Source organism: Emys orbicularis, chromosome 4, assembly GCF_028017835.1.
Source record: "Emys orbicularis isolate rEmyOrb1 chromosome 4, rEmyOrb1.hap1, whole genome shotgun sequence".
NCBI lineage: Eukaryota > Metazoa > Chordata > Testudines > Emydidae > Emys > Emys orbicularis.
In genome coordinates this window covers 65,162,961-65,185,599 of record NC_088686.1, presented here as the reverse complement: position 1 = coordinate 65,185,599, position 22,639 = coordinate 65,162,961, and the positions used below count along the sequence as shown (strand labels likewise).

Here is a 22,639-nt window from a genome sequence, read left to right as displayed (position 1 = left end):
ACACGGCTGCTACTCTGAAACCTGTCATTATTTTCTTTTGGATTTATACACTGTGCCTGTCATGTCACAGTCCTTGAGCCCATATGTGAAATTATTAAAACAACACATTGACCCACCTCACATATAACCCCATAATCACATCCTTCAAGTGAAACACTGAGATAATATATCAGCTTCACACCACATACTGTAGCACAACAGATTCAAATGGTCAGAGCAGTGAAGGAAGCAAAATGCATAGTTGAGGGCCCTCCTGCCTTTAGTAGCTGGATTTATACAGGGCCAGTTAGTTATGAGCAAGGATGACCATGCTATTGTGGCACACAGGAGTGAGAGGAAATACCCAATAATAATGTACCCATATATGCAGCTGGAAAGAAAGAGAAGTGAAGATGCTGAAAAACTGTTCCCTACGGCTAATGATATTAAGCAGCTGCATTTCACTCCAGTTGTAGCTACCAAATAGCCTTCAATAGTAGCTTTATTTATGGGATATCTTACATTGCTGGATTACTAATGAATAGGGTGACCATATTTCCCTATGCTCAATATGGGACACCTGGTAAAATTACTCGTATTCAAGTGAGTTCATGGCAATCAGTCAGAACTATGCAGTACAAATGTTCAAAGTAACATCAACATTGACTGAACCCCAATTAAAATGAAATACTGCATAGTTGGATTCTTTTTATTTACCTTCTTATCTTTAAGGCTTTAGGGTTCACACGGAAAGAGGTGACACACACACCCCTACCCCCGCACACACACACCCATACCCTTCTCTCACACAGGGGCGGGGTGTGTGTGTGTGTGACCGACCAATCCGACCCTCCCTGCCCGGTGCTCTCCACTCTCCATGCCTGGCTGGGGCCCTGGGATGGACCCGCCTCTCCCGGTACCTGGTGCCGCATCTTCCCAAGGCGGGGTTGGGGGGAGGGAGATGAGGTCACATGCTCCCCCCCCCCCCCCCAATTTCTGCCAGGGTTCACACCAGAACATGGCCAGCAGCAGCCTTTTGGCATTGTGCAGGATGGAAGGGACGGGAGCTGCTTCCAACCGCAGGGGAGGAGGAAGGGATGACCTGGCCTGTGTCTTTGCAGAGCTCATCTCTTCCTCCCTTCTCTTCCCCCGCCCCCGCCATGGCTGGAAGCAGCTTATCCCTTCCTGCCTGCACAGTGTTGAAAGGCAGCTAACACCTCTAGGCTGCTGCTGGCTCCCGGCGTAACCCAGCTGCCTCCTGTCCCACAGCTACAGTACAGGCACAAAGGGGTTAAGCCCTCAGGATGCATTGTGCACCAGGGTCCAGGGACCCTGACTGCAGGGGCTTCAGCGAACCAGCCGGAGAGGTGGCTCAGCAGGGGAGGGTGCCTAGGGGACGGAGCAGCCCCGCGCTCCCTGGGGGCAGGACCCCAGGCTGTTGAGGGCGGGGGGTGAAGAGGGTGCTAAGCCCCTGCCCGGGGGGCTGCTGTGGAGCCAGCAGGTTCAGGGCAGGAACAGGCTGGAAATCGCTCCCTCCCCCAACTCCAGAGCTTAGCTGAGGGGTGGAGACTGGAGACTGTGCCGCACTGCACAGGGCATTGGCACATGCAGGGCTTGGCGCCTCCTGGCCAGTACCTTGGGCTGGAGGGTCTTGGGCTTTCCTGGGGTGCCAGCCCAGCCAGAGGCACTCAGGGGAGGAAGGAGCCTGCCGGCCAGGCTGCTGGTGAGCTGAGCGCTCCGACTGGGGGCTGGTTCTCCACACAGTGCTGGGAGCAGGATGTGCCCCGCTGGGGGGCGAGGGATACAGAGGAGCAGCGGAGCTAGGGGGAGAAAGGGCAAAGCAGGGAGAGGACAGCGAAAGGAGGCATATGTAAAGGGCCGATGGGTGGGCAGCAGAGGCGACACGTAACTGGCCGCTGCCTGGCGCCTGCCTGTAGTTATCAGCTGCTGCAGCATGCAGCCAGGACCGGCCAGAAACAGGGCAGGGGGCGGGCTCTGGTGGCTGAGAGCTGGCACGCGGGGTGGGATGCGCTGATGGACCAGCAGGGGAAGCAGCCAGCCCCATGCACTGCAGCTTCGCCCTGCCACCAGCCTTGCATACCCACCTCCATCATCAGCCACTGGACCTCCTCCCCCCACTCACTGCTGGGGGTGGGTGGGCGGCTGGCGAGCAGGGATCTGGCCAGCAGCAGGATCCACCAGTACTGATGGGGGGAGGCAGAAAATGCAGGATAATTTGCCTGACTTTGCCTGAAAAAGTCAGGACACCTGCAGGAGGGTTTAAATACGGGACTGTCCCTTTAAAAACAGGTCATCTGGTCACCCTACTAATGAATATAAAACAGCCACTGGTGTGAGGGAGCTTACCGAGCCTGAGACTCATAGCTTACAACAGAGAAGCACTGCAGCAGAACAGATGACATTCATTATTGAAATCAGCTAATTTTCATAATGGTCACTGATATTAAGCTTTCAGTAGAGCTTCAGAGCAATTTTTGCTTGGGACGGACCACGTGCTCCTGTGTGAGAGAGGAATAGCACAAGAAGAAGGACAGTAAAAATTGGACTGGCACTTACTGAACATTCCTTCCAGTCGCACAAAGCAACAGATAAAGCTGTCAAAGTCAATGTTCATGTTTTTGTCAGCATAGCGCATTGTAATGATGTCATAGAGCTGCTTGTTCAGGCAGAATCCTGAGAAGGAAGAGAAACAGAAGACAGCTGTTCTTCAGCTCTTGGCACGGTTCCGGTACCAGACTGACACTGAGAAAAAGCTTTGTATGGAGTCATCAGTTCCTGGGCCTAACCATATACCAAAGGTCCAAGCTGAGTGACCCAAGAAAAATAAAAATGCAAGAAGCTTTATTGTGTCAGGTTACTCTCTTAAAAGGAAACAGCATTTTGAAATTACTGTTTCAAGTGGCAAAAGTGTGCTCATTACCTCCCATTATCGCTGTGAAGAGAAGGTCCTTGCCCCAAAGAATTTAAAATCTAATTTAGACCTGATGAAATAAGGGGCTGGAGTAACAAAAATTCAGACAGGGATCAGTGAGGAAACTAGGTGTTACAACAATAAAACTGTACAGTGGCAAAAAATAAATGACTAAAACATACAAACCCCAGCCTCAATATTACCCATCTACATACTGTATAGGAATGTGCAGTTAGTCAACCAGCGCTGCAGATTGGCTTATTAGAGGCGTTTACATGGATTTGGGCATTGCTGGGGGCTGGCTAAATGCATATTCATACAGACTATGTGGGCTTTCAATATTAAGCATGGGTTTATAGTTTATTTTACATTTTATTCCTCTCCTAGTTTAAGAAGTCAGGCAAGAATTATTTAAAGAAGAAAGAATATTATTTTAGGCTAATAATTTTACTAGCAAGAATGAGAAACCTGTAAAATGTACCGTATTCCTGCAGCATGTAAAGCAAAACCCAGGTGTAGTTTTTTTATTTGTCCTTGTAAAACCAAAATTCCATGATTGAGGTTTTGCCAAAACTGAAATATAGCTGCCTGAGCAATGCACAAAACGTTGATGTAGATAATTTACCAACGTCTTCACATTAAGGTTCATAACAAGGCTCATGAGTTTCTGAATGATGAAATACTCTCCCTCCTTTAGTAGCAGTCACTGGCAATGGAATGTGTCAGGGCCTGTATAGTCTCTCTAGAAGCAGGTATGCTAATGAGTTTGGGAGAGAGAAAGCAGCCACCTGGACTGCAGGGTGAATTCTATTTAATTATGTTGCATGTTTAATTATGTTGGGGGTGGGCAAGGACAGTTCATGTGCGGAATGAATTTTGTTATGTGCACCAATATGGAGGTGATGGGTGGCGGGGGTGGGGCCAAGGGGTTTGGAGTGGGCTCAGGGCTGGGGCACAGGGTTGAAGTGCAGGGGGCTCCAGCTGGGGGTGCAGGCTCTGGGGTGGGGCTGGGGATGAGGGGTTTGGGGTGCAGGCTGCCCCGGGGGCTGTGGCAGGGAGAGAGGACTGCCCCCAGCCTTCTCTCACCGTAGCAGCCGGGGCCAGGAGCCAGGCGCCTCTCCCTGTCGCAGCCCTGCATACCCCCTACCTCTCTCCTCTCCAGTCCAGGCCCCTACACAGCCCTTGATAGCCTGCTGTGCGGCCGCGCAGCTTAGAGGGAACTTAGCCTGCAACCAGCTCATCAACCTTTATGTGACCCAGCCCCCACTGAGAGGGACAGAATACCACACTGAGTGGATGAGGGTTATGGAAATGGCCAGGCTTCATTTACTAAGACTGGACAGCACTGATATAAGCAGTGAAAGGCTAAAGAGCAAACCATCTCCTCCCTTGATATAAAGCAGGTGGGAGATTCTGAGTTCCCCAATAACACTTCCCTACCTCACAGGGGCAGGGCTACCAAGTATCATGCACCTTGCCACCCCATCCCACCTAGGGTTGCCAACCCTCCAGGATTGTCCTGTGGTCTCCAGGAATTAAAGACTGATCTTTAATTAAAGATGATGTCACTTGATGAAACCTCCAGGAATACATCCAACTAAAATTGGCAACCCTAGTCCCACCTGCCTGCAGCTCAGCAGGCATCCCCTGTGCTCAGCTGGGCTGTGAGCAAGCTGTAGGCAAAGAGCTACTATAGTTCCTCCTGGTCACCAGGGGCCACTGTGGCTGGAAGCAGCCAGGTGACCTCTCTTGCCTGTCAGTATCTGGCCAGCCAGGAGGGAGCCCTCAGCCCAGACTCAGAGGAGGGGAAAGGGGCTGTGGCAGCAATATCAGCAGGAGCAGGTAGGCAGGTGGAGGGGGGCAGGGTGGGGGATAAGAGGGGACAGAATGTGGGGATAGGGGGTGAAGTGGACAAAATGGGGCAGGAATGGGGAGGGCTGAATAAGGGAGGCTGCCCCAGATTCCACCCACAACAACTCTCCCAGGCTACTCCAGGCTTGCTGTGTCAATGGCCCAGGAACGTCCCCCCACTGGCTTAGTAATGCCCACTGCTGCTCTTTGCCTCCTCCCTTCCCGTGCTTATGAGGTGTGTTGGGAACAGGTCCCTGCCTCCCTCACACCAGCTGCCACTAATTGGTGGGAACCCTGGGGGAAATAGGTGACTTCCACCTCTTGAGAAATGTCACACATGGAGCTGCACAAAGCTCGGTAGCTGTGCCAGGCAATTAATTAATGCTTGTAAAGCTCCCTGAGATCCTTGATGCAGGGTGCACAGGAAAGGCAAAATATTGTTTACCACTGAAAGGTAGAACTGGCTGAATAGAAGATTCAGTCTTCAAAACCCAAAGTGTTTTCCTTGCAGCTTGGACATGTGAAAATCTGTCCAGGACAAAAGCTCAGTATCCAGGTTTTTTAGGGCGTATTCCTTTAAAAGGCTGCACTGTACTTCTCATTTTTACTATATGGGTACAGGAAGGGTAGGAACAAGAGGAGAGCAAGAGGGAGTGGATTCAGATGAATCCCTGGCATTGAGTACTGTGCAATACCTGCATCTTTGACTGCATTACGCATCTCGTAACTGTTAATGGTGCCAGAATGATCTGTGTCATAATGTTTGAAAATTTTCTGGAAAAGAAAAAAATAAATATCAGGAATAAAGTTTGGTCATTTTGTAGAAAAACAATGATGATTGGGGAAGGCTGGCCGCTGAGCAGGGCTATGATTTTCACCCTAGCACTCTGATATCTAGGCTTCAAAGGCTAGACGAGTTCCATACAGAGTAGAGTGGTGGTTAGTTGAAGAATAATGACTGTCTGTGAAAGTCGTGTGTTTCCCCCCCCACACACATTGAGGTAAAGAATGGTGACACTGCAGCGCAGTTGTAAGGGGTGCTGCATTATTGTAGGGGCTATCACTCTGATGAGAAGTTGTACTAAGGCTCTTCTTTCTTATGTCTTTTGGCTGCCCAGTTAGAAATTGAAGATCCAGGGCCCTTTACTAAAAAAAGTTGGAAATAATCCCAGTGTCCTGACTAATAGACCCTTTCTCTATATAAATCACGTTGCAATTCCCAAGTCTCTGGGTGAGCCATTACAGAGTACATAATGATAGTTACATTTGCTTATATGATCACTGTATTATCATCTAACTCAGTGGTTTTTCAACCCTAGGGGTTCGCAGACTATGTCTAAAATTTCCAAAGGGGTCCGCACTTCCATTCAAAAAATGTTAGGGGTCCACAAATGAAAAGAGGTTGAAAACCACTGATCTACCTCACTGCTTGCAAACGCTTTGGAGTATCTAGCACATGAGAGGTGCTGAAAAAAAAAACAAACCTATTTTGCTCAGTACTGCATAACTCAAATTTCTCTGTAAACTGCATTGGCTGCCAGTAAACAATTCAGCGCCTTAATTTTGATATACAGAAGCTATTTATAATCTAAACTTTAAACACTTGATGAGTTGCCTTTTGCTCAATATTCACATCTTGTCAGGGTTGTCAGGTGGGTCTGCTAGGTGAATACTAGCACGGAGGAGGATGGGAGGCTTGTTGCTGTGGGCTGTGTAGACATAGCCTAAATTCAGTTAAGTCAGATCCAGGCTAGAGGGAGGCTGTGGAACTCCCCTCTAGAGGTCTACCACAGCTCCTCATTGACTGCCCTTAGATTATAACTAAGGCTAAGCTTTTGTCACGGTTATTTTTAGGGACAGAAGTCATGGTCGCGGGCAATAAACAAAAATTAATGGGACACTGTGACCTGTCCATTACTTTTACAAAAAAAAACTGTGACAAAATGGGGAGTGGGGGGTCCAGCACCCACTGCTGCTGTGGCTCCAGAGTTCCCCAGCCGTCCGTGTCGGCTGGGAACTGAGGGGTCACCCCTCCCGCCTTGGGGTCTGGGAGCTGCGGGGACCCCCCACTGTGGCTTGGAGCTCTGGGACTGTCAGCTGGGGGTGGGGGCACCGTGTGCAGCAGCTAAGAGCTCTGGGGCCCTCGCTGTCTGATGGTTCCAGCCCCACGGCCCTGGGGCTGAAGCAGAAAATGTCATGGAGGACCCTGGAAGTCACGGATTCCGGGACTTCCGTGACAAAATTGTAGCCTTAATTATAATTATAATTAAACATTATAATTAAGGCTGCGAGTCTGTCACGGAGGTCACAGATTTAGTGACTTTCCAGGACCTCCGTAATTTCTGCAGCTGCCAGTGCAGCTGACCCCAGGGCCACCCAAGCAGCTGGGATGGGCCCGAGGCCAGCCGCACCAGCTGCTGCTCGGGTGGCCCTGGGTCCAGCCACACCTGCTGCTGCTCGGGCAGCCCCAGACACCTGGCCCCGGGCCGCCCTCCTTCCCCCGAGCACCTACAATTGAATATGGGGTATTCATAGTACAAGTCATGGACAGGTCACAGAATGTGAATTTTTGTTTATTGCCCGAGACCTGTCCATGACTTTTACTAAAAATACACATGACTAAATCTTAGCCTTAATTATAATTAAAGCTCCATCTCTCTTGGTTGTCCTATCTATGATACTTTTGAGGTGTAACCCTGGCTTTTCCCCTCTTTTCTTCTCCCTCCCTACCTCATACACCGTGATTCTGTATTTGGGAAAAATCCCTTTAATTTATGGGTTGGGTAGTCTTTGGGACCATTTGATTTCTTTGTGTTCTTTGCTTTGTCAGATTGTATACAGTGTTGGGGCTGGTCAGTTTCTTTTTAATGATTTGTATTGTACTTTTGTTTATTATACCAATGATTCTCAACCAGGGGTATGTGTACCCCTGGGGTACACAGAGGTCTTCCAGGGGGTACATCAACTCATCTAGATATTCACCTAGTTTTACAACAGGCTACATAAAAAGCACTAGCCAAGCAAGCACAAACTAAAATTTCATACAGACAAGTACGTTTATACTGCTCTGTATACTATACATGGAAATGTAAGTACAATATTCATATTCCAATCAATTTATTTTATAATTATATGGTAAAAAATGGGAAACTGAGCAATTTTTCAGTAAATGTGCTGTATATTTTATGTCTGATTTTGTAATCAAATAATTTTTTTAATGAGGTGAAACTTGGGGCATGCAAGAGAAATCATACTCCTGAAAGGGGTACAGTAGTCTGGAAAGGTTGAGAACCACTGTATTATACTGTGAGTAGATGCTTTGTGGGATTCAGAAAGAGAACTGTTTTGGTGGAATCGTTATGTGAACATTGCCTCTATGGAAGAAGTACAGAATAAGAAAAACACAAGAAATTCTCAACAATACCTGCCAGCTTTTCAGCTTATCCCAGAGATGTCGAAACTCCTCGAAGTTTATTTTCCCTGAACCATCTGTCTGTGATGTGAGAGTTCAGGTAAAAAAAATGTTTTAAGAGAAAGTTATCAAAACTCAGGTCAAAGTCCACTTCAAGAGGATATAAATCCTATTCAGGATTTCCCTTATTATTAGAGGTGGGTGAATAGTACTGAAAAGTACTTTATGAACCCTTTTGTTAATTCTGAATTGCATTTAATTCCATGTTCATAAAATGTTGTCACTAGGTACAGAGCTCCTGCATTTGGTAGGAGAGGTGGTCCCTCCTAGAGATCTTTTAAAGCGTGTAGGATTGAGGTGTTCTAGTGGTGTCTTTTCAAATAGTTTCAAATGTGGAAATTTACACATGAAGTTGCCAATTTAACTTGCCAGCTAAGTTTCATCCTGAAGAATACAGCTCCTTCTGTTTTATATTTTTCATCTCTCTTAAAAAATCCACCAAAACAACCTAAGAAATCCTATACAACATTCTATTAAGGTTGCATAGTTATGCACTCAGGTTGCATTTGCAAATTTCACTCTGTCCTCTTATGTATGTGCATAACAATCTTCTTTAATTACTTGATCACACATTATATATCAAATACAACATATTATACAGTTTTTCTACCTAAAATGAACATGTACCATCTTGTACTACTGTATATTATACTGCATGCTCTGAGATTATAAAAATACTTTTATATAAAAAGTACACAGTAAGATGTACTTAACATATTACAAATTAAGGGTAACAGAGAAATAGTGAAATTTTGCTGCATAAACTATAGCTACATTAGATATGATTTTTAAAGAAAAGATCTAATCTTTATGCTTCAGGACAAAAAGCTAACTAACTGCCAGGTTAGGAAGAAACATCTGCAATGAGCTGGTTGTTCCATAATTGTCCACTCTGGAGTTTCTTCTGCTTTCAACTGAAGCATGTGGTACTGGCCATTGTCAGGAAATAGGAATGTACAGAATATAAAGTATTGTTCTGCTTCCCTGTCACATTATTTGATAAAATATGACCATGTAGATCATTGTTGCTACCACTGTTATATAATTGCAACAAATCTTGTACAAAGGTTGTCAAGTAAGGTGTCTATGGAAAGGTTTGCTGAATATAATTTATGATTTGCTGAATATAATTATGCTACTTGTGTGCATGTAACATTTTTGTATTTGAAGTTATGAGCATTGGCTCTATACCTACATTTCAAATATGTTTGCTCCTGGGGTAACGCCCACAAGGTATTTAGCCTGTACATCTTGAAGGGAATATTCAAATTAAGTGGCTCATCCAGGAACACTTAACTCACAATGGACCATGGGAGACGAGAAGCCTATCTACAGATAATGGACTTTCCTGCTATGAATAAGCGAAATTATGCAGGGACATGTGGTTTGCCCATGTGACTCCAAACTCCATCTTGATACCTGTAATTTTCCACCAGCTGTGCTGAGGGCTTTGTTTGAAACAATGAATTTCCCTCCACATGGCAGAAGCTATAAAAAGCGCTGGAAACCTCTCCATTTTTGCCTCTTTCCTGCTCAAGCCTCTGGACCATGGACTTATACTGATGGGAGCATTCTAACCAAGGGACTGACGACCTTCCAATGAGTTGGAAGCAACCAGAGACATGACTTAAGCCAGCAGTTTATTCCATCACTGCTACAAGTCTGAACCAAGAACTTCGCAATTATTGTATGTATTTGATTCCTTTAACCAATTTGAACTCTCACCTTTCTTTCTTTTTCATAAATAAACCTTTAGACTTTAGATACTAAAGGATTAGCAACAGCATGATTTTGGGGTCAGATATGAGTTATATCTTGACCTGGGTATGTGGCTGATTCTTTGGGATCAGAAGAACCCTTTTATTTGATTAAATGGGTTTTAAAGAACCACTCATCTTTAAGCCTAGTGTTTTCGGTGGTGATATAAGGACTGGAATGCCTAAGGAAACTGCTTTTCTGACTTCTTGTTAGCTAGTGTGGTGAAACAGAAGTTTACTTTTGTTGCTGGTTTGGTATATCTTAAGGGAGAATAACTGCCAGTCTGGGGGTGTATCTGCCCTATTTCTGCAGCAGTTTTTCCTGAATTTGGTATTCTCATTTGTGTCTCACAAAGGCACGGTTATATTCCCTAATTTACAAAGCTGTATTTCAGGTGGTTCTACAGCCAGTTGTGCAAGAAACCTAGTATATCAAATAATCATCTATGATTTGAGAAGGATACGTCCATTAAGGCAATCATGCTGCGGCAGGACTCCAGCGCAAACCCTTCTGTCTTCAGGTCTTTGTCTGAAAGAAATAATCCCAAATGAAGAAACTGTACAAGTCAGCAAGTATCTCTTCCTATCTGATGTGACTCCATTCAAAGTACAAACCCTAAATCTACCTCTGACACCTTCCAAAAAATGTGCGACAGAGAAACTGACAGGTACTCAGGGCTATTACTGTTCCAAATTCTGGCTGAACTTTCTTCACCTCACATAGGCTAGATTACCCCACACAGTGCTTTGAGTGAATCTCACTTTCTTTAGTCCTTGAACGAACACAGCAGTGATGTGAGAACTCAGTCCTAGACTAAATGGAAAGGACACTGCAGTGAGCAAGTTCAGCCTGCTGGAGTCCCAACTGGGAATCCCACTACAGTGATACTAGGAAGTTCTTAAACCGTAAGCCATAACTGACATCAGGAGGGCAACAGTGTGAAGATGACACTCCAGGCAATGTCACAGCTAGAGAGTTCCTTGCTCAATAATATTCAAAGACTGATGAGGAGGTAGAAAAAAGCTCAAACTCACGTTTTTTTAGAACGTTATTCAGAACACTTCTGAGTTCATCAGCACTGATCTCCATGTCCTGGACAGAAAGGTGCGGAGAATGCCACAAATTATAACATTCAGTATGGAGCAGAAAGGGTTGCAGAGCATGGCTTTCTTAATAATGCTAAGGTTTTTTTTCTTGGTGATTTTTAGGTGCTGTAATATGCTGGCAGCAGAGAAAGAAGCCCCAGTTCATACACAGTACAAATACTGACCCAAATCTTTGGCTGGACTGTTGCCCATATCACTGGTAAAATAATAATAATTAATAAAAAGCTGGTGTAGCTGGCCATAGGAAGATTAAAAGATTAAAGGGCAATTTAAAGGATCCCCCTGCACTAGAGATGAGCTGCCTTATCAACTGCTGTGCCACCCTGCACATCCACCTGTTGGCATGGGAGCACAGCTATCAAGGCTTGCTTGCACCCTGGGGATCCAAATTAAAGCATTTCTTAAGTAGGGGACTGGATCAGTCCCACAGCTGGCCCAAGATCAGGGGATTGTCCAAGTTGTGCAGTGTGTTCCTTAGTGGACTGTACGGATCTGAGCTATTCATGGAGAGTTAAACTAAGAGGAAAACAACTCATTGCGCCTGATTGTCTTTTTACTTTTACAAGTCTAAAATCAGAAGTAACTCCATGGAAGTCAGTGAAGTTACATTGGTGTAAATCAGTGCACGAAAGAACCATCAGGGCCATTAGCACTCTGTACATTGGCCAGGGAAACTGCTGACATCCTTCCAACAAGAACTATTTAAATGTGGTTTGCTGGAAGGATGCTTTGCCAGCTAGTTTAGATGGGGTCATGTTAATGGTCTAGAACCACTCTATCCTTGAGTCATACTGAGTTCAAACCTTGTAAAACCCAGGGGACCTGCCTTAATGCTGGGATAGGTTGTGGGTATGTGTGTGTGCATGTACACAAATGTAGGCATTCTCTTTTTTGTTTTTTGTCTTGTCTCTAACTCTCCTTCTTTCGCTCCTACATTCCTGCTTGTCATTCTTTAACTGTTTAAAAAACAGTACTAGAGGAATAAGTGTAAACTTCTAGTGGAAAAAAATATATTATTTAAAATTACTCAGGCCACAATCAGCTTCCCCTGCAAGTTCTAGAACTTCTGGCTTCCCAGTGTTATTTTTCTGTCAAGCAGAAATATACGATTTCATTTTTCTGAACTTTTAAAGTCAGTTTCATTCTGGTTCTGTACAGAGACTGATTCTCTAGCTACAGAACAGATACAGAATCAGAAGTGGCAGTGAAAGTTTCTTTTCCATAGCCCCGCTCTGGAGAGACCTGTCTATAGGGGTGAAAGAGGGTGCAGTTTATTCTGTGCCCATTCAAACCATCACCTCACTGCTGAAACATGGAACCAGGTGACAAACAGTGCTAATTAAGTGGTCCCCTGTCCTCTGGGAACCAACAACTCATTTCATACAGGCTATTGAACAGTCATTAGATGAACAGCCAGTAAATTCATGTCAAAAACACCTTGGGTCACACCTGATCTAAAGGTAAAAGGTTTTCTATCCTATTACTAGACCACCAAGCACTGCAGTTGTTGATCTGTTTCCATTTTTAATTTCCACAATTAAGCACCTACTGAGGAATATTTTATTTTTAGCCTGTTTATACATGTTAAGTGAAGTCGGTCAAGAAACTCCACATACTAGCAATGAAGCACAAAGCCAGCTTTAAATAAAGCTCCCTCTTATTTGGCAAAAAGACTAAACACTGACAAGATATGGTTCCAAAACTACATTTAGGCCTCAGGGCTTCAGTGTATTACTGTACTGTGATTTGCTTGGCTTGAGACCTTTCAGGAGATCAGAGAGAGTTTCAAGTGTGTTTCGAATCTGCATAGAATCATAGAATATTAGGGTTGGAAGAGACTTCCAGAGGTCATCTAGTCCAACCACCTGCTCAAAGCAGGACCAACTCTAACTAAATCATCCCAGCCAGGGCTTTGTCAAGCTGGGCCTTAAAAACCTCTAAGGATGGAGATTCCACCACCTCCCTAGGTAACCCATTCTAGTGCTTCACCACCCTCCTAGTGAAATAGTGTTTTCTAATATCCAACCTAAACCTCCCCCACTGCAACTTGAGACCATTGCTCCTTGTTTTGTCATCTGCCACCACTGAGAACAGCCTAGCTCCATCCTCTTTGGAATGGCTGTTGATTTAACTGCTCTCAAGGTTAGTCTGTTGTGAAAGGTAGAGACTTGGACTGTGTACTCACATCTCCAGCAATCTGCTGGAATATATTCCTGAACTGCTTCTCTTCTTCACTATCCTTGTCAGCATTTGTTGGAGTGGGCTGCAAAGACACAAATATAAATGTTGATGGGCTGGTGTGAGGGCCTTTGGGAGAGAGAAGGGGATCTCCAGGGTTGGATCAATCACTCACTTGTGACTGTCTGAAAATCCTTAATGAATTTGGAATAACATTTCAACTCCCTTTTCCCTCCCCAACAGAATAGAACTTTTCCTATTTCAGGATCATTCCTTTGGGAACTGCTCTGGAGAGCAGAATGCCCTACAGCAAGGAACTGTTATAGTGCTTATTACATTTTCCTGATAGCCTTTGCAGAGCTGACAGGATGTACCACTTTTCTGTAAGGCCTTCTGAAGAAAGTTGTGCTAATATCACATACGTTACAGATAAAAAAATATCTACCAGCCATTCAATCCATTCACCAGGAGCAAATAGTTTGTTTCAACAGCACATTTTGTAGTACTTTGTCCAGTCTTCTTTGAAGCGTGTCAAATGACAGGCCTTCCTCTCAGGAGACTATTCCACAGTTTAAGAGGACTGTTAGAAATTTTTCTAATGACTAGTAGATTTCAAAATATTTAAAAATGTTTCTTAATAACTATCATGTAGGTTTACTTGCTTAACTTTATCCCATTGCTCTTGTTTATCCCTTTAAACAATTACTCTCATTCCTTGCTGTTTATCTTCAAATATTTGATTTAATCTCCTATAAAGAAGATATTTGGAGCAGAGGCAACATGCATGCCTCCCCCACATTTGCTGCGTGGATTGTACTGAGCATGCTCGCACGGACTGAGCATGCTCAGTAACATCTGCTGAAGCTTGCTGCCCACACTCCCTCCCCTCCCCCCATTGGCAGGCATGGAGCATGCCAGGGCCGGCTCTAACTTTTTTGCTGCCCCAAGCAGCAAAAAAAAGCACCGCCCCCCGAGCCCCCCCCCCCGCCGAGCGCCGCGCCGCCGGAACCCCCCCCAAGCGCCGCGCTCCGCGCCGCCCCCCCCGCCGAGCGCTGCGCCGCCGGAACCCCCCCTCCGAGCGCCGTGCCACCGGAGCACCCCCCCCCCCGTGGAATGCCGCGCCGCGCTGCCCCCTGCCACCCTAAGATTGGCCGCCCCTTACCAGGTGCCGCCCCAAGCATGTGCTTGGTTGCCTGGTGCCTGGAGCCGGCCCTGGAGCATGCATGTTGTGGGGGGATCTGCTCTTGGGTCAAGTGCACTTTACTTTGACAAGTTCTGGTAATGACAATGCCCCTTTACCTATCTACTGACTAGAGGAATTGCAGCGATGTTCAGATGCATAGATTGTAGATTGCCTGCAGCAGCCTTTCCCCCCAAGGCAGAATAGCCCATAAGGCAGCCTCTCTATTTGATGGACTCCCTCTTTTTCTTGCACATGCAAACAGGTCTGAGTATTACTAAGGGAAAATTACTCACATGCCCTTAAAAAGGAAGCTCCACATTTTAGATATAATTTTGCCTACTGTTGAATAATGCTAATTACATATTAAAATGCGAGTTTCCTTGTGGTAGTTAAAAACAAAAGAAAGATAGTATATGGCTACCTTTCAGCCACAGGCATTCCCTGAAAATCCCACAGCAAAACAGCCCCATTTTCCATGCAGAGAAACCAAAACCCTGACTCTGAACAACCCCGACTTTGGTTCAGTGCCTGAGCATTGTTGCTTAGGTGCTTTGCTTCTCTAATGCTTTATGGAGACTGAAATTTGAGTAATTCTCTAGGGGTAAACTCTGAATTCTCCAAGGTTTCTTTCTCTAACAGCCAGAGAAAGGAAAAGGAAATACATGTATAACTGGTTCTACTCAATCTTTTCCCACCTGTCCCCAGGACAGCCTGGGTGGGATTCACTTTTTCAGTACACAAAATCCTACTAATACATTAGGGCTGGAAAGGGGAAAAATAAGTCAGAGGAAAATAAAATATAGATTTTATTTTAACATTTCTTTGAACTTTTTAATAAATATTTATACTGGAGTTATTTTTAGAAACAGCCCAATTTAGAACCTAACCACGCTGTAAAAACTGCAGGTTTGGGTGACCAGATTGCAACTTGGTAACCCCCCAACTTAGCTAACAGATAGTGTAGTCCTGCGGTATAGCTAGAACTAAACTGTGTTGTATTATGTTCATGAACTGTACTGGAACCCTGTCAAGTCCAAGGCTGTAGGATGATTCGGAGATACAGTTTAAAACAGTGTTTTCACTTCTACAGTGTAACTTCATATATGTCAGAAAACAACTGTATTGTAATTGGGTCCCCACCATCATAGTAATTGCTACAGCATAGACAGGACCCAGAGCCTATGATTGACGTTCTCCTTGCAACAACTATTTAAATATGGTTATTAGTAGCAGCATCTAGCATGTTTTTTTGTGACCATTGTGAAGAGGATTTTAAACTATTATGTAACCATGCAAGAGAATCAAGGGTACAGGCTACTCAGAGGGATGCTAGAGAATAGTTTGGCTAGCACACTTTTCAGGAAAACAATCCTTGAACACAGGGGGCAGGAAAACTATACTCAGACCTTGCTAGCAGCAAGTCTGTTCAGACTGTGCTAGCACCAACTACATATAAATCATATTGGAGAAAGGTCAGGTCTTTACAGGGCTGTACCATGATTATAACACAATTTGATCCCCTCTGCACAATTTATAATGGTGTTAGAGCACTACTGCATTATAAAACACAATGCTGACACAATCACAGTAGAAATTGTACTGTTGACAGGCCATGGTAATCAATAGGAGCCTCTTGAAGTCTACATGAGTTGATTTGCTACACACTGCCTATACAACAGGTGCTGTTACAGGGAGATTGATCAGCAATTGATTGAATTACTTTTCTAATTGTAAAGGTGTCATCTTGCACAGTCTAGATCAGGATAGTCAATAGACAAACTGTGGGCCAAATCCAGACCACCAGACACTTTTGAATGGACCATGACATCTTTTTATTTATTCATTATCATTATTATTGTTATTGCAATGTGAAAAATGTTTCTCTGGAGTCTGGATCTTGACTATACCTTGACCAAGAAATTTGGACCTTGACAAAAAAATAATTGACTACCCTGGTCTAGATCATCACAAAAGATCAACATGTTTCCTATGAAACTAATCACTCTCTCCAACATAGGCATAAAATCATTGAAGGGACGATCTCTTCCCTCTCAAATTCAATATATCCACCTACTTGACTGAAAGTTCTAATGCAGTGTAGTTGTAGCTGTGCTAGTCCCAGGATATTAGAGAGACCAGGTGGATGAGGTAATATATTTTATTTACCTGTCTCTCACAGCAGAAGGTCCAACAAAAGATATTACCTCACCCACCTTTTCGCTCTGAAATTTCTAAATCAGACAAAATTATCAGCTTTAAAAGGGCTTTCCTCATCTCATAATTCTCAATTTCCTTGCCCCCACCCAACCACTTCCCCATGCTAGCCAGACCAAGCTCCATTTTCTTCATGCCAACTGGTACAGAAACCTCATCGCTTTTCTTTTTCTCATCTCTGCTCGTTTTTTTCTTCTCCTTGTCAGATGCTTCATCAACTTTCAACTCCTTATTGCTGTTTGCTCTGTCAGAAACAAAGATGATTGGCTAGAGAGAGGAGGAAGAGGGCAAAGAGAAGAGGAGTGGAAGTTACATAATAGAGGAGGGCAAAGTGTTTGAGAAAATCCATTCTGTGACCATGCTCATGCTGCAACAGCTCCCATCACAGAAAGGGCACAGCTGAGACTGCACCAAAGGTGGCTCTGAAGTTACTGTTCTCATCATGCTAAAAAGTGATACTGATGCTGTTAATATTCCTTGTGCAAAAATAGGTATTAGTTCTCCTTGTACAGGAAAGCCATTTATGCAGTAAACACTCCCCGGTTTTAGGAGCAAAAAAGAGGCCAGCCAGGTTCTTTGTTGTACTTTAATTAGTGTGACCAGATGTCCCGATTTTATAAGGACAGTCCTGATATTTGGGGCTTTGTCTTATATAGGCGCCTATTACCCCCCCCACACACATCTCCCCCATCCTGATTTTTCACACTTGCTGTCTGGTCACCCTAACTTTAATAGCCCTCACACAGAAAGGGTGGCAGCACTGCAATAGCAATAAAGGCCACCTGCACTACAGTAATTCTCATGCAGAAAATGAGCTGAGTTGTTAGTATGGAAACGTTTTAACTTTGTACAGTGCATGTGTTTGATCCCTTCCCAGTACTGACTTGTGAGGCATTCAGGCGCAGAGTGCAATTGCTTTCTTTGCTTTTCTTTAATGTTTTCAAAGACAGAAAAGATTGCTCTGCCCTTGCCAGACATGCCATCTATTTTTTATGTGCTCACCTGATTTTGGATGTTTTATGGACTAGGATGTAAATGGTAATTTGCAAATAACAGTCCAAACAGGAGTTTACCGAATTAATTCTTATAACTTGTTTCAATGGGGTTTATTTTTGCATCCCCCTAATGGAAAAATGGCATAATCCTCACATCACTACCTAATTTCAAGGTAGAGGATACTTTGTAGCTGTGTTGTGTTGTGTTGTAAGTGTGTTGTAAGGGATGGGCGGGAGAAACCCATAGCTTACTAGAGAAGGGGGATGGCAGCTGGGTTAGACAGCTGGTGGGAGTTTGGGGAGCAGGAATTTGTGGCAGGAAGAGTGGCAGCATTTGACAGTAGAACGTGGATACTAGGACATTTGTCTGGAGCAGGGTTGTGTTGTGTTGGAAAGGGAGATAAGGGTGGAGAAGGGAGTGGAGCTGGGAGTGAAGGAGAGGGTTCGTGGTGTGGTAGGGTAACAGGTCAGAAACAAGACCCAATTCCATGAGCTGCTGGACACCTTCAACTGCCACTGAAAACAATGGGAGTCCTGGGTGATCAGCATCTGGATCAGGCCTATAGGGATGGAAAGTTTCAGAGGTGCCAGCTTCTCTGTGTGAGCTAAGTACACTGTCCTGCAAAGCTCTTATTAGCTATACAATAGGAAGACAAAGCCATCACTGCCTATGGTAGAGTGTAATTGCAGAAAGCTGCAGAAAACTAGCTCTAACACCAATCAAGTTCTCATATTGCAGATAACTCACTCTGACATTGGCAAAAAACTCAAGCTTCTGTGATATCATCAGGCATTTAACAAGACTACTGTTTATGGCAGCACCACTTTAATATAGCTGCATGCTCGTTACCCTACTCAAGCCCAGCACTTTTCAGGTCTATTGAAGCAGAGACCCACCTTGCCTTTTTTCTTTTTCTGAACCAAAAAAAAAGCAATATTTAGTAAACATAGTTGTAGATTTAATACAAATTGTATAAAGTTATACTGTGCAATGTCATTCTTGCTCTCTCTTGTTTATTTTTGCCATTTAGCTACATTCATTCATCTGAGCTCCATGGAGTCAAATATAGGAAGGTAGGAATTGCCATACCAGATCAGAGCAGTGGGTTCATCTCACTGCCCTGCCTGAATTGAGAAACCTTCACCTCAGCTCTAAGTGTTCCACTCTTTACAGTAAGCAGGGTACCGGAGATTGATACACCCGTGTCCACACACCAATATCCAGATGGTGGGTCTATTTTAAGCCTACCAGTCTTGAAAGTGTTCATTTAACATTACAGAAAATGAAAGGGTCGACATAGTGGTGGGCAAGGGTCAATTAAATTATGTTTTGCCTGAGTTGAACTGAGTACCCACCATTCCTTCCATTTTATTATATCAGTCCTTGTCTTCCCCCTTCTGAACATGTTGCAGCTAGCCCAAATAAAAGAGTTAACAGTTTGTAGGTGTAATTGATATTCATTAAAATCACTGCTACCGTTTGGAGACGTTTGCAGAATACTGGTATTTATCATCACACACCTATTCCAAAGGAGCCACAAAGAAATATTGTTCTGATTTTATCAGACGAGAAGTCACTTTCACACTAAATACCCTACAGCACAATCTAGACTTTCTACAGTAAACTAGCATTCTCAGTTCACAGATTAAGAGGTTTTCTGCAAGGCCTTTATTATACATTCAGTCACACAGCAAAATGAAGTTGGTGAGGACAGATGTAATGGCGAAATTTCCCGGGCTGGTTAGTGCCTAAAGCACTAGCCTTCCATTACTGAAAGTAGGTTTCAGGTCTGGTATGAAGTCTTACGTCATATGATGTGGTCTGTCCATATCATAAGGCCACCATACATAAAACATAAGAATGGCTATACTGGGTCAGACCAATGGTCCATCTAACCCAGTATCCTGTCTCTGACACCAGCCAGTGCCAGATGCTTCATAGGGAACGAACAAAAACAGAGCAGTTATTGAGTGATCCACCCTCTGTCGTCCAGTCCCAGCTTCTGGCAGCCAGAGGTTTAGGGGCACCCAAGCATGGTGTTATGTCCCTGACCATCTTGGCTAATAGCCAGTGTTGGATCTATCCTCCATTAACTTATCTAGTTCTTTTTTGAACCCAGTTGTACTTTTGGCCTTCACAGTGTCCTGTGGCAATGAGTTCCACAGGTGGACTGTAGAGCTAAATGATAAGATAGCTGCTCAATTAGAGTTAATGGGAGCATGAGGTGCCTGCCCTTGGCCTCTTGTTACTTATTTTCTTAGCTGTGACACTCTTTCCTACTTTCACACACAGAAGGAACCAGGGGTAGTGACCCAGTATACTGTTTGTATGACATCAGACAGTAAAACATTGCATGTAATAAACTGAAAGCAAAATATAATGTGACAGACCCAGACCAGTGGGGTACAGGAGTCTGGTAGAGGGCAAATATACTGGTCACTGGATGAGTGGTTTTCTGTTCCCTGAGTGACCAGAGCAGGGGCTGCACTAGAGTAATCAGGAACATGCTAGAACCAGTTAAGGCAGGCAGGCTAATTAGGACACCTGGAGCCAATTAAGAAGAAGCTGCTAGAATCAATTAAGGCAGGCTAATCAGGGCACCTGGGTTTTAAAAGGAGCTCACTTCAGTTTGCGGTGTGAGTGTGAGGAGCTGGGAGCAAGAGGCGCAAGGAGCTGAGAGGGTGGGCTGCTGGAGGACCGAGGAGCACAAGCGTTATCAGACACCAGGAGGAAGGTCCTGTGGTGAGAATAAGGAAGGTGTTTGGAGGAGGCCATGGGGAAGTAGCCCAAGGAGTTGTAGCTGTCATGCAGCTGTTACAGGAGGCACTATAGACAGCTGCAGTCCACAGGGCCCTGGGCTGGAACCCGGAGTAGAGGGTGCCCCCCCCCCAACCTCCCAATTGACCTGGACTGTGGGTTCTTCCAGAGGGGAAGGTCTTTGGGCTGTTCCCCAACCCACATGGTGAATCTCTGAGGCAAGAAAATCCGCCAATAAGCGCAGGACCCACCAAGATAGAGGAGGAACTTTGTCACAATACTTACGGAAGGACGTTCTGCTTCTATCTTGTTTTCAACTTCCCTAGAAAGAGGAAAAATTGTTTTGGAAAAAAAGAAGAAGAATTGTTTTGGAAAAAAAAAAGAAGAAAAGGGCCATCCTCCTACACGGTTTGTTTCTGTAGCTGGTTTGGACAGAGCCACTTGAACTTTCAAATGAGAACTTGAGTTATGATTTGAATTGGCTTCTCCTTCTATAGTGACAAAGCCTAGACACAGCTTTCTGTTAACAAACTGAGCTGTGTACCCAAATACTGTCTATGAGAGTGTGCCACGGCTTGGCATGCATCCTGCTAAATCTGAGCTTGGCGCTGCCAGTGCGTTTTGTCAGCTTGGGAAAACAAAACAAGCTAATTAGCTCTGAGCAAAGTGAAACCAGTTACCAAGTTTACTCATCTTTGGAGGACGACAGGACCACCCAGGGAGTGTAACCTATCTGGGGAGTGAGGGATGAACGATAGAAAAGAAATAATTGCTTAATTCCATGATGTTTCCCTGATGGCTAAAGTTAGATCCAGCTCACAAATACAGGCAGGCAAAAACTGTTCTTCTTCCAAGGCATAAGAAACTGCTTCTTTTTCATAAGAGACCTAGAAACCTAAATAGAGAAGACCCCTGTGTGTGTGTGTGTGCGCGCGCAAGGGAGTATGTATGTTTGTGGGGGAATGGGGGGCCATGTGGTTCATCCTCTTCTTTAGAGTCAAATAACTGGCCCTTGAACTTACTCTGAAAGACTTCTTTTTTCTGAGAAGACCCTCAGGATGAACTCTCCCTCCTGGTGAGGTTCATATGTCGATGGGACGATGACATACTCATTGGGAGGCAGCCGGAAGCGTTCAGAGATTTCTCGCATGTTTATATATGACTTACTTCTAGCTTTGGAGGCATTGTAAAGGAAAAAATCCTTTTGTAAGTGCTGCTTGTTACCATGCACCTGTAAACAAAAGAATCAAACATCCCATCTTCAGCAAGATCTTACATAGCTCACAGGCAGATCCAACACAGACAACACATCACCTTGGCAGAAAATGCCTGTGAAATTAAAACTTTTCTTTGAAATATGAGGTACAGGAGGCTTGATGGCTCAGGAGGCTGGTAATAGATATAGACCGTTTTACCTTAAGTCACCAACTAGGTCCCCTCTAACTGGAAGTTGTTAGCATTTGATGGCTGCTGTATGGCCTACCTGAAATGAGTTGGTGGTCTCATTTGTGTTGCTAAGATGATGGTATCCACATCACAGAAGCCACAGTCACAAATGGCACTAACTGTTAACTTCTTGGAATTATCAGCACAGAGGCCAGGACTGAATGAGCCTGGAGAATAAACTACCCTCTTAACCTCTACGGATTGTCCCTCCAGAAAGGGTTGAAGCACGTTGATAAGGGTCATTGGTGCACTGCCACTGCCATATATGTTCTCTGGATAAACTGAAGGTTTCATTGTCCAGGGCTGTCAGATGGGTGTCTTTTACTAGCACTAAATTCAATTTAAAATCTAATTTGAATGAAAAGAGAATTCTCAAATCATTTTTGAGAATTAAATTTCCAATAACTCTTGCAAAATTAAGCTAGTTGTGGGTAGAATTTAGCAATACTATTGTGCTTATAAAGAGATCAGATCCAAAAGAGTCTGGCTGTTTTACAGGGTCAGTGTTTGTCCCCTGCTGTTTTCAGTCTCCAAGTGAGAGATCCGTTTCTCTTTATTAATGCTGCTTGCAAAGAGTCTACCTCCAGGGTTGTGGGCACTGTAACAATGCTCTGTTACTTCCAGTATCCCTGCAAGGCTGCAGGCTAATATAGCCTGTACTTTGAGCTGAACTTGCTGAATGACTCTTCCCTCATCAGCAAGTATCAGGATGGCAAAACAAGAAAACATGATGGGATTTAGAATGGAGGAGGCAAGGTTTAACAGCC

General features: G+C 44.5%; 1 protein-coding gene across 2 annotated transcripts in view; it reads right to left on the bottom strand.

The window, feature by feature from the left end:
* CAPN3 (calpain 3) overlaps nt 1–22,639 on the bottom strand; it is a 60,192-nt gene that overhangs the window by 3,266 nt on the left and 34,287 nt on the right. Inside the window, exons 13-22 of one of the 2 annotated variants that reach the window (XM_065403985.1) lie at nt 21,449–21,657; nt 20,712–20,748; nt 18,566–18,583; nt 16,815–16,940; nt 13,284–13,337; nt 11,027–11,084; nt 10,456–10,520; nt 8,187–8,255; nt 5,458–5,536; nt 2,557–2,673 (exon numbers count right to left, since the gene is read on the bottom strand). In XM_065403985.1, the coding sequence (XP_065260057.1) occupies nt 2,557–2,673; nt 5,458–5,536; nt 8,187–8,255; nt 10,456–10,520; nt 11,027–11,084; nt 13,284–13,337; nt 16,815–16,940; nt 18,566–18,583; nt 20,712–20,748; nt 21,449–21,657 (832 nt within the window). Of the gene's footprint in view, nt 1–2,556; nt 2,674–5,457; nt 5,537–8,186; nt 8,256–10,455; nt 10,521–11,026; nt 11,085–13,283; nt 13,362–16,814; nt 16,941–18,565; nt 18,584–20,711; nt 20,749–21,448; nt 21,658–22,639 lie in introns of both variants that reach the window. The other variant, XM_065403984.1, reaches the window with a different exon arrangement.